General features: G+C 44.0%; 1 protein-coding gene across 3 annotated transcripts in view; it reads right to left on the reverse strand.

Annotated features, from left to right (window-relative positions):
• Window positions 1-12,218, reverse strand: part of emid1 (EMI domain containing 1) — a 52,957-nt gene that overhangs the window by 7,925 nt on the left and 32,814 nt on the right. For all 3 annotated transcript variants that reach the window (XM_019274612.2, XM_019274606.2, XM_019274619.2), the window contains exons 4-9: window positions 5,008-5,097; window positions 4,841-4,902; window positions 4,632-4,764; window positions 2,993-3,037; window positions 2,785-2,892; window positions 540-647 (exon numbers count right to left, since the gene is read on the reverse strand). In XM_019274612.2, coding sequence (XP_019130157.1) covers window positions 540-647; window positions 2,785-2,892; window positions 2,993-3,037; window positions 4,632-4,764; window positions 4,841-4,902; window positions 5,008-5,097 — 546 coding nt within the window. The remainder of the gene's footprint in view (window positions 1-539; window positions 648-2,784; window positions 2,893-2,992; window positions 3,038-4,631; window positions 4,765-4,840; window positions 4,903-5,007; window positions 5,098-12,218) is intronic.

Consider the following 12,218-nt stretch of genomic DNA (forward strand, 5'->3'; position numbering starts at 1 on the left):
ATAATTAACAGCATGGCCGCTTCGATTGACAGGTGGATGCCGTTATAGATGTCTTGTTTGAGCAACCAGGCGTTATTCGGTCTGCCTTATGATCCACATCTGAAGGGGCAGGAGTACCGATTTGGTGGCACAGATTTTGAGCTTCAAAACGGCTCTTCAGAAACTTATGATTGACGTCACGCATACGGCATCCAATTTATTGTCTAGCAAATGTGAAAATGAAAAAATCAGGGGCTCTGGTGTTCAAAAGCAGTGAGTGTATGAGTCCTTGGTAGTCTGCTCCTCATCTCTGCTTGAAGCTACATCAGCTGATACTAGCATTACTTTAACTGAACTCTCGGCTGCATTGTGGACAATGTGGGAGATAGAGAGATACCTCTGGTTCTGTTGCATTTTTATTATTCTGTCCATCCAAATTCAAACAGTTTTTAAGGAGTGCAATGCTCTTTTAAGACTATTTGTAACACAGTACTTTTAACTTGCTGTGGAATTTGCATCATGGTGACTGTAGGAAGTCTGCTAATTGTCCAAGGTCTTACTGTGGTCTGGCTCTGGGATGTGGGCACTGGCTGGCGCTGGAGGGCCTGGAGGGCCTGGCGGGCCTGGTAGACCCCTCTCTCCTGGGAGTCCTTGTGGACCACGTGGGCCTGAGGAGGAGGGAGGACAGAGACATCACTGTGTTGTCAGACGTGAGGTATGTCACAGCAAAAAAATTATGATCTTAACAGTTTCTCCTGGGAGAGGATAATGATAAATGAGTGTGTGTGTGGTATTTTGATAGGAGGATAAACTTTGACAAAGACCAACAAAACCAGAGAGGAAATTGATTAGATAAAGTGCTGAATGATACAACATAGCAGCAGTGTGTGTTTTATATCTATATGTGCACATGTGGAGTAGAATCAGCAGCTGGACAGAGGAGGAAAAGTGAATGAGTATGACCATGACTTTGTTTCTCTGTAATTAACAGGAGGAGGGTGTTTAATGGTCCAGTGCTGGGAACTTACTCAGGGGCATGGGAAAGCTCAAATAAACACGATTAAACTCTGCAAAGTATTACTGGCACTGCTTCACAGTAAATTAAACGTTCCCCTCCATACTCGCCGCTAACTATTGTACATGTGTGTCTCTAACAGCCTGTAGCTGCTCTATATGGGCCACCACAACTACATCTGACCTCATTGTTTGGACTCTCCTGAGGTAATACTGCCCCGTAAACACCACCTCTTGCCCTCTAACAGATCCAAACTCACCACCTCTGTGTTTATGCACTGATGCAACTGACAACGACAGTCCACCAATTACTGCCTTGCAAGTTAATGTTATTACAGCTCCGATTTGACACCTCTGTGGGTCATTTTCACGCCTTGGTAAACATTGCGCCATTAGCGGCTGTGTTTTGGCTGCAGCGGGGAGACTGTAACTACAATCTTAAGCAGCGTGGTGGTTCAAATGGCCAATCAAAGTGGCCCTTTAGAGTGTATGTGACATATTGGGGAAAACATTGTTTGTTTTTCCAGCAGAATAATGGTTCCCTAGAGGAGTTGGGGGGAAGGCCGCGTCAAAATATGAGTCAACTTTGCATTACAGCTCTCCTGTAACTGATCAGGACTTGTCATGATGTACAAAATCACTTCTCCCAACAACAAAACTTCACTTTTCTCCCATCTTTCCCATAACCCCTCAGCTCAAAAACATATTTGTCTACATTTTCCGCGACATTGGACGCATTCCAGTCCTGTGTTTATCTTTGTCTTTAAAGAGGAGGGAAAAAAATAAATAAATCACAACACAATAAGGAAAACATAGCTTTGGATGCAAGACACAGCACTGGTTTTAGGCACTTATGAAGTAATGGAGATAGAAAAAACAATAACACCACAGGCATATGGAAATCATAAGGACCTGGGATTTGTGTATATATAGCTCATGTTCATTTTCAGATTGAAGTCACATGGCGCTTCTCGGGTTTGTAGTTTAACTTTTGCTCTAAATCTCATCTTTACCCAGCAGCAGGCACGGAGCACAGGTCATATGTTAGACTGAAAGAAGAGGCACTCCCTTCATGATCCAGAGCAGAGGAATAACAGCCTATAGCGAGAGCAGATGTTGTGACACACTTACACCGCAATCTACTTTATTATCATTCAAGTCACAGCTGCCTGTAGATTTACTTTTTTCCAACAGGTCATTTATTATTTGTCCATAACCTGAATAAGCTCTGAATGCACGGAACAGATTTATGACCCAGTGTTTGTTCTGGTTTGGTGACCATGAGCAGCAACACATGTTATATGTAGTCTGAATGCTTTTGCTGCCCACTGAAACAGCACTTTTAGAAACATATGATTTTAAAAGCCAACCAAACAAAATGCCCAGATTCCAGAAAGTAACCAGCAGGCCTCAGGGGCCGCTGGAACGCTCTGACTTTTACCACTTGAGGGTCTGTGGGTTGACTGAGTGTTTTAAAAGAAAGACAAACACTCTGGAGAAGGACATCACGGGTCGCGCTTTTGTTAGAGATCTCTCTGATTTTTCCACTGTTGTCTCCACATGTCTTTGGTCAACAGTGACCCATTCAAACATCTTGTTCTACAGACAATAGGTTAAGTGGATAGGCAAGTATACAGCTGCACTGTAACACCCTCCATCTTTCTCACACAAATCTTTACAACATGCAAACTGTGTCAACATCTACTAAGACAAGGTTCATTTGTTTCTCCCAGCTCACACCTATCTGCCAACACTGAGCTGTGTGTATTTCTACTCCCAGTCCTCTCTTACCTGCAGGTCCCGGAGATCCCCTCGATCCAGGCGCTCCAGATGGGCCCCTTGTCCCGATATCCCCCCGAGGCCCGCTGGGACCTGGCAGCCCTCGAGACCCTGGCTTCCCTAAGAGGAGGAAACAGTCATGAGTAATCACAAAGCCTTAACTGGTTTACATCTTAAATGGATTTACATCGACTGAAAGGGAACTATGGTTACAATTTACCGTCTCTGCCAGGAAGCCCATCTCTCCCCTTTTCACCCTGAGGTCCTGTAATGGAAACAGAGAGGTGGCTTAATTAAGAGGTGTAGCTCCGTGAGAGGAAATCTGGGCTCAAACCACCTGGAAACTCTTTAAATTCTGTCGAAGTAATAGAGGAAAAAGACTCATTACTGTGTTTATGTCATCGGAGGGCTGATTTAAATGTAATTTCCAAAATAGTAGATATGTTCATTAATTAAAGAACAGCAAGGAGCAAAGGAGCAATTCATTCATTTTGATTAAACACTTGGATTTCTGAAAACAATACATGGTTGAGTGAATGTTGACGGTAGCATCGTTAATTAGGCTCAACACAGAGCCAGGGCCAGCACTAGCCCAGTTGGCTTCTGAACCAGTGGGTACCAGTTCAAGTCCAGCATGAACCACAGTATGGAGTGAGGACTGGTAGCTGGAGAGGTGCCAGTTCACCTTGAACCCCTAACTGACCCATCACTCCACATTGAACCCTTTGTGTGTGTGTGTGTGTGGTTGTATTTTGGGCCTATAAATCTAAAATTTGAGATACATAAAGTTAATCTTCTTTATTTCTTCTTATGAGGGACTGACATAACCGAAACTCTATGAAAGTTTTTCTAGTTGTCTCTAGAGACAACATTTCTCTCCGCACCCCACACCAGAACACACAACATTTCAAATAAACTTATTTTTGGAGCCTTAGAGGAATGAAATGGAGTGATTAAAATCAAAAGGGATCATCCTTGGATACACTCTTTCATTATGACTTTATCTTGTGGGCAAAGACACACTGTGGCCCGAGGGTGGCACTAGAGGAAAGCCCAAAATGGGTTTATCCTCTGGGAAGAATGAACGCATCCTGGAAATGTTCAAACTAAGTTCAGTCATGATGCATATAATGGTGTCTAGTGAGCCACTGGGTGTATGATTTGAAAATGATAGTAAAAACACTGCGGCGGAGAACAATGAGCATCACTAACTCCTGCAATACATTTCCTTTTTGTATATTGTGTGACATATGTACCCTTCATCATACCTGTCTCAATTTACTGCTTACTACTGTTTGTCTACTATACAGGGAGTGCTGCACGAGTGAATGAGGGAGTCATTTTGGACACAGCCATGAGCAGAACCCATTTTTACAGGGATTGTCTCATTTTTATAGTTTATGCTATCAGAGTAATTTAAAATCACATACAAATCTTTAAATCTGGCTTTATCTTTTGACTAAACACATTCTTACATAACTAACTAACTAACTAACTAGTGCAGCAAAGTTGGTGAACTCCTGCTCAGTGCTGGGCTCGACTCCAGGACAAGGAGAGGACTTTTGTGCTCCGTAGTGTTTGTTTAGCACACAGCCACAGAGCACTGAAAGTGAACAGCAGAGACAACTGTGCTCTTACTTTTGCAAAAAGGAAATGAGTGTACGTGCAGTGGAGGAAACAGGATATGAGCAGAGGTGAGCAGGTAGAGGGCAAACAAAGAATTGCTGCTCGCAGAGAAAAAGCTGTAAGGAGTGATTTCCGACTCAATTATCACAATACAAAACCCTGGACTCCGCTTAATGGAAACATGCAGTATTTTTTGAACATAAAACTTATTCATGCATGACAGCGTGACATACCTGCAGGCCCCTGCTCACCAGGAGCTCCCTGAGCGGGCACAGCCCCCATCAGTAATGAGGCTTCTGGTACAGTTCCTCCTTTACCCTGAAGGTGGCGATGTGATACGGAGGCCGGGGCAGAAATTAATTGCACCTGGTACAGAAAGCCATAAAACAAGTGTGAGCAATTAAACAATCATATCATATTTCTCTGGATACTGAGTCCGTACCTTCGTCTCCAGTGAGTTCAGCCTGTCAGTCAAAGCTGTGATTTGACTGCAGTTCAGACAATCTGAAAAGCAGAAAATTGCTTTCTTTACCTCGAGGAACGCTTAAACTTTTAACTTTTTCATTATGTTGCAAAGTCAAAAGTAGTAACACAGTTCACAGTTCTTACTCATGGCTGGCTCTCCAGTGCGTGCAGGAGGACGGCGTAGTGTGGATGGTTTCCTTAGAGCCTCTTGAGCTACAAGCTGATTCCCTGCATCTGTTAGAGAAAAGAAGACACGGAAAAAAAATTTATGGTGACTTCTTCACCTTGAAAACATGATTGTTTGATTCAGAAGTTTCTATTTCCATTCATATGCAACATGAGAACCGAAAGGTGGAAATCAAAGTTCCAAATTCTCACCGATGGATTCAATGGAAATCAATTTTACAAAATGCTGCTGACATTTAATCAAATCACAAACAATTCTCTGGTTTCAGCTGCTCAAACGCTTTTGTCTGTTTTACATCATTGCAAATTGAACATCTTTGGTCTGGTTTTGGACAAAATGAGACATCTGAAGATGTGGAGTTCTGGAAAATCATATTATTATAGGAATTTTATGCCTCTACTATAGTTTGTTTGCCATGAACTGCACTGTTCAAAAAAAAGAAAAAGTAAATGTTTGGCATGAAAGACATCCAGATCTTTAAAGGAATTGTTCAATATCTCTGTTGTATCACATGTTTACATGCTCTTGTCATAATGTAATGTTTCTTTGGGCTACAGGTCCCAGTGAGACAATGACAATGACTGTGGAGGGCAGTCAGAGGTCTGGACACACAACAATAGAAAAAGAGAGAAGAAAAATGTCTCAAGTGATCTAATTTCCAAATAGTCATTAATACGTCATTTTGTGTTTAATATAATGTCATCAGTGTAATTCACAGGCTGTGCTGTTTCTGTCTGCTATCCTGCAGGTGAGCTTCTTATGATCAGCCTAAAAGGGCTGACAAAAAGTTGACTGGAGAATACAGAAGTCACCAGAGACAATTGCAGCTTTTGTCTCCAAGAGATAAACAGTGTACGTGCCGAGTCTTTGCCAAGTTGCTTTCCTTTTGCCTTGTTTCTTTATGGAGTATAAATTCGCAAAGCCTGGGAGAGAGGGCGTGTAAAGACAAACAATAGTTTCCTTGTGCAGAGAGAATGGGTAGTCTCGGCTTGCATTCTGTCTTGCCTTCATTTTATGAAGTGTGGGAGTTTGTGTCTCTGGGTTCTGGATGTTTTGAATGGGCAGACCTTTTCGGAAAAGCTAGACTGAGTCCTTTGTCTGGTCTGGTCTGGCTCTGGTTGGCCCAGGTGCTCCTGATACAAACAAGAGGCTGGGTTCAGCACCTCATTAGCCACCGGGAAGCACGTCTTTGCCGTTCAGTGGCCAGCAACCACAGTCAACGCCAAGTGCTAAACTAAAAGAAGCCATGAAATAGCACCTGCAGCACCAGGCTGGAGTAGGAGAACGTTACTTAAACAGCTTCACTTATTGTAACATCACATGTCATGATCCGTCTCTATCCTCTGCAGAGCCGGGAAAGGAAAACGGAGAGCTTATTGTCACGAAGAAAAATAAACGTTTGGGAACCTAAGACAGGAAAGCATAACGGGTTTAGTGATTACCAAACGAGGGGGGAGAGAGAGGGCAAAGGAGGAGTATGAAAAGTACACAGAACACATGGTTTAGGGTAAATCGAGACTGCTCCAATAATTCCCCCTCCTCAACCTCTGTGCTCATGATTTCACTGTTTTGGGTTGTGGGTATTTCTCAGAGGATTACAAGTGTAGATGGATTTAAACCATGTAAGACCTGGAGACTGAAAAGTTATGGCATGTGCTCAAGATTCCAGAAAACTTTTTGACATTTTTGATAACGATACAAACCTCGCACAGAGACCCGAGGAGAACACACACTTTGATCCACTCCTACTGCGCTTCAGTCCACATGGGGAAAGACGACGGCGGAGACAAAGAGAGGTGTGTACATGTACATGCATACACTGGGGACTTTTTCCCTGGAGCTCGGCTCATGTAGATGGCTGCATTCAATTACAAAGGGGGCTCTGGATAGGAAATCTAGCTCTCGCCCCTAACGGCACCTCTTCTCCCTCTAGAGTAAAGAACACTCAAGAGCCAAGATCCCCCTCACCCACACTCGAGCTATTGTATGAAGCATTAAGCCGACTTTGGCACAAGGACAACTGTCTCCCCCCCCACACACACACACACACCTCTTGCACACTTTCTCGCCCTCTGCGTCTTGCAACAACAAATTTAAAATCATGAAAGACTCCTCTTTTCTTCCGCATCTCCTGTGACAGTGTCTGTTACCTACAAGGCCTGCAGCCCGCCTGCATGGAGACCCTTGAAGAGAGAGGATGACTTGATGAGAGTGATCCATTGCTGTCTTGGCCAACAATAACATCATCACAGTTAATGAATGCCCCCCTAATTGCCCCAGTGGAGAATGGACGGGGGGAAGAAATGTGTGAATGTATTTGACCTTTTGCCCCCGTGTTGCACTGGGCTCAGTAACTGAGTCAGAGCTCTTCATTAGAGGAGTACACCCAGAGAGAGTTCAGTGGGCCAGAGGCTGCTCTGATATCAGCTCTTGTTCCTCTTTTTACAACACACACACACACGCACACGCACACACACACGCACACACACAAATTTGTCTACAAACAATCTGTGAATAATCTTTTCCCCTGCTGGTGCAATAATCTCACGGGACAAGGAGGAAGATATGAGCGAAGGTCACAGGAGGAAGGTTATCTTTTCCCCATTTCATAATGAGTGTGTGGTTATGAAGGATGGCCTTAGGGACTGTTTACTCTCAAGCATAAACTGTTTCTTGTGCATAAATAATTTTGTAGCGGTAGGAAAAGGCAGCAGCGGCGAGAAGCCTCTGAAAAGCAAATCAGATTTTATGGAACACCTATTTCAGACTGAATTTATCTAAATGAAAGTTTATTTTGGAGCTCTGCTGGTACTGAAAAGTCGAGAGGAGCTCTTCCAGCACACAGTCTTTCCAAGCCTGTAGCCGGGGGCTAAGGTTAGACCAATGAAATTGTTTGCCGAAATCTGAGCAATAGGTCTGCCAAGCCACACATGTAGCCCTGTGGGCCTCAGATTGAAACCCTGACCAGAGTTGGTTCTCTCCCGTGTAGCCTCTGCTTCACATCACTCGCTTCTTGAATAAATGAAAAACACTGAAGGTGAGTCAACTGAACACTGGCCTGTCAAATTAAAAGAAAATATTGACATGTCGGTGTACTTCAACTATAACATAATGGATATAAGTTTGTTTAAATTAAATAACTCATTAATACGACGCTGAGTGTATCTAAACACAGCTGAGACACAGCTGCAGCTCCAATGAGGTGCTGAAATGTATACAGAGTTATCATTTGGGATTAGATTTCACTTCCTTACTAAGACTGATGTGTGTTTTTTTTTTTGCATACTTCAAATGTGAAATAAAACAATAAAGTGAGACACAATGCAGACAGTGAATGGTAGCTCGCCTTGGTAACAGACTGTGTTTGTGAGCCAACACCACAGACACGTTCATGCCAAGTATGAACAAGGCCGATGGGGGAAGCCCTCAGTCTGAACTGACCGCACTCAAAGAGCATGCAACATATTTGATTTGGATTCCACAAAAGCATGAACAATCTGTTACTATTATATCATTATATAATTATTATGGCAGCTTTATTCCAAAGCTATTATTATTGGCCTGCTGGTACCACCAGAGTGAGAGCCAAGGGCACAGCGACGAGGACCGCAGCTGCACCTTTTGCTTTATAAACTAAGGTGTGTGTGTGGTAGGGTTTTATCTGTGTGTGTGTGTGTGTGACAAACACGCACACACACTGCCTATAATATTAATGGTCCAAGGTCATTCCCTCAGTGATACTCTCCCAGTGAAAATAAACCAGAGCCCTCATGCTAAGAGCCCGGTTAGTGCTGCCAACTAGAGCCCTTAAACACACATCTCACACTCAGCTGCACTGACTGCCTGATCCTCCAAGCTCATCACCTACTGAGGTTTATTTGTTCTCCGCTTCTGCAGAAAGATTCAGCAGCTTGCAGACAGACAGGACTTAAGGAGCTTTATGAATGTAAGACTTTTGTTGTCCTCTCATATAGGCTGCAGCAGATGGTGGGTGAAAATTTGAAGCAGAAGTTGTGCTGCACAGACTATAAAGGCCTGTCTGTCCTGTTTCCTTGAGTCTGACTGTGTTATCTCAAAGTTTGAAGTTCCTGTGAGGAAATACAGTGCAAGACCTGGCAGCAGATTTGAACGCAAACATCAATTAACACACACACACACACACACGCGCACACACAGAGTGTAGCAAGCAGACGCAGCAGAGTGCAAGGTCCTGATCCATCTCTGTCTAGTCAATTAGCTGAGCTCAGCGCTGCAGCATCATTAGTGACCAGGTGCTGACAGCCAACCAGGGAAGGTGTTTGTCTCTGTCTCTGCACCTCGTCGGACGGACTGAAGACTGCTGCTGCCTCCTTTAGATCAACACACACACACACACACACATGCAGTCTACACATAGAGTACGCTGTACTCCTGGAAATATGGTAAGCTGAAGAAGGTGGCTTATCTGAACATATGTTTGCTGAGCGAGCAGTTTCGTTTGTCTATTTTTGAATCCTAAAGAGGCAAAATGAGGTGATGTGATCCTGGTACTGTTTCAGTCTGCTCTTCTCCTACACTCTCTCTGTGTCCTTTTCTAACACTCATCTTCCTGAAAACAAAAAAAAGTTATTGCATATTGTAGAAATAACGTGTGTTTTTACATTGTTGTAAAAACAAGATAACAATAATGAATTTCGAAATATATAAAGCAAGTGAAGCAATGTCAAGGTGTGGGATACATATGAGCAGTTTAGTGGAGGTGGTTCAGGTGCGTTTGGATCATAATAAATAAAACAATAAATGTGGTATGTTCTTATCAGAAAAGAGGGTTCTTCGTGTGTTTTAATTATTATGTGGCAGCCACTAGAAACCAAAGATTATTTTAAATCAGGCTGTCTGGTCAGTAGTAGAGGAGCGCAACATGTTCCTCACAGTGAGGTGTATATATTTTCAATTTGGGAACTGGTATTGTCAGTAGACAGAGAACACTGAATTGAGATATTTGAAACTGGTATCTGTAGAAATGTATGGATGCAGCCTTCTCTTCTACATGCTGTATGAATACTTATTAAATATTTTTAATAGGGGGTGGTGTTTAGCTTGTCATTCCCCATCTCTCTATCAAATACAGCTTGAAAATTAAAAAAAATAAAATAAAATCTTAATATGGCCTACATTTAAACAGATACTGAGTTTTTCTGCTGACCCTGCATAGCTGTGTGTCTGTGCCTGTCTGCTTCTCCAAACTGGGGGCGAGCTGACCACTGTCTACTGTAGCTAATACACTGACTACCTCATACAACCCCACTTCAAAATACCTAAACTATCCCTTTATACTGTAATGGAGCTTCCACCTCCCATACAGCTTGACGGCTCTCAGACAGAGCTTGGAGTGCAAACCTGTATCTGAACCTCAGTGTTTACTGCGCTTTCCCAGGGTCGCAGGTTTCTTTTATTAGGTGATTGACTTAAAGGGTGGGACACACTTCATCATTTCCTTCCTTTACCTCCCCTTCACCACTCTGGAGTGGCCCACACACTGGACAGGTCCAGTTGTAATTAAGGTGAGAAGGGAGTGCGGCCGTGCTATAACAATTGGTCAGATAATTGATCCCAGAGGAAAAGGTATAAGCTGAGCCAGCCTGAATCCTCACCACCACATCGAGCTTAAGTTGAAAACAAGTGCACCGAGGCAGCCTACATCTGCTCTGGTTTATAAGTCTAGGTGAGGTGTTGCAAAGACCTGCTACAAATGAAACCGTGCAACAGCCTCCAGGACCCTGAGGTGAGAGCGTGCAAGGTTAGAGAGGCTTTCACCTCACGCGCACACACATCTCACCTCATCAATCAGCGCCGACACTTCAGCCAAGACACCATAGGGCAGCGCACAGTCGCCACACCACCTTAACCACACCCTCCTCCACAGGGCTAGACCTCCATCAGTCTCTAGAAATAATATTTTGTCTGGTTACTGCACCTGAGGAGATGATTTATGTACTGGAGTAGTTTATTTATGTTGCTGTCTTGCAGAAATACTTAATAACTTAAAGTTATAAAGGACATTGCACATGCACTGCAGAGCTGCGAGTCTTCTACTTTTATAAAATACATATAACTAGGCAGCTGTGCTTCCACTTGAGAACCTGACAATAAGGTCTGTGGTCAGATGTCTGCTCCAGCTGTTAACCAGTGATTTTCAAAAAGCATGTGTGCATAGACGTTTCTATAATTTAACACACACACACACACAAACGGAGGTAAATGCTGCAGAGGCCACTTGTTGTTTCTCAAATCTTCTCCAGTTCTGTCTCTGCAGATTCTCACATTAGTCCTTTCAGCTCTTCCAGCCCATCCAGATGTGCTCGCACACACAGCCTCTAATCTTTCACAGGAAGGAGGAGGGTCTCCTGCCTCCCCCCCACCCCCCGCCTTTCTGTCCCAGACAGGGCTGTCTTTACCTCACCTCCCCTCTCACTCACTCTCCCTATCTCTCTCTCTCACTCTCTCTGTTTTTCCAGCACATGCCTGTAGTGATGCTGATGGCAGTGATGGGGTCTGCATCTCAGTCTGGCTTGCCCCCATCCCGCCCCCTCCACAGCAGGCGGCGGTGTGTAATTACAGAGCAGCGACGGGCTGAATGGTCTGACTGGTGGGGTGACTGCGGTCTGCTGACAGAGGTGTTTGTCTGGCCTGAAGACATGTGCTACCATTGGCATTCTGGGACAGGAGACTGGCCTCACTGGGCACAGACATCTGTCGGGTAGACCTCTCTGCACAGGATGCAGCACTCACCTTCCATAACCTCCCCTCCCTCCCCGTCACGCTTCCTGCTTATTGTTTTTTTCCAGAAGGCTTCATCATGCGAGCCCCGCAACTATCTACCCCACATACTGTCGAGAATACCTTCAAGGCGCTCACAGATACTAATTACTGAAACTGAGCTTTGTTTCATAATCACTCACCACCGTTGCCTCTAATGACTAAGCAGAGCAGACCTGCCTCCACCATTTGTCAAGCACTTGTTTTGGGGTGTAGCAGTGAGTAACTGTTGGCTGCCTCAGAGGGCAACACGCTGCCTCGATGTCCACAAGAAGTTTAAAGTCTAGTGTTTCCACAAACTTTTAAGCAAATTTGAAAATAGAACAACTGTTTGCTGTCGTGTCCTGTAGCATCCAAAAACAAGAAAACC

The sequence above is a fragment of the Larimichthys crocea genome, chromosome III (assembly GCF_000972845.2).
Source record: "Larimichthys crocea isolate SSNF chromosome III, L_crocea_2.0, whole genome shotgun sequence".
NCBI lineage: Eukaryota > Metazoa > Chordata > Actinopteri > Sciaenidae > Larimichthys > Larimichthys crocea.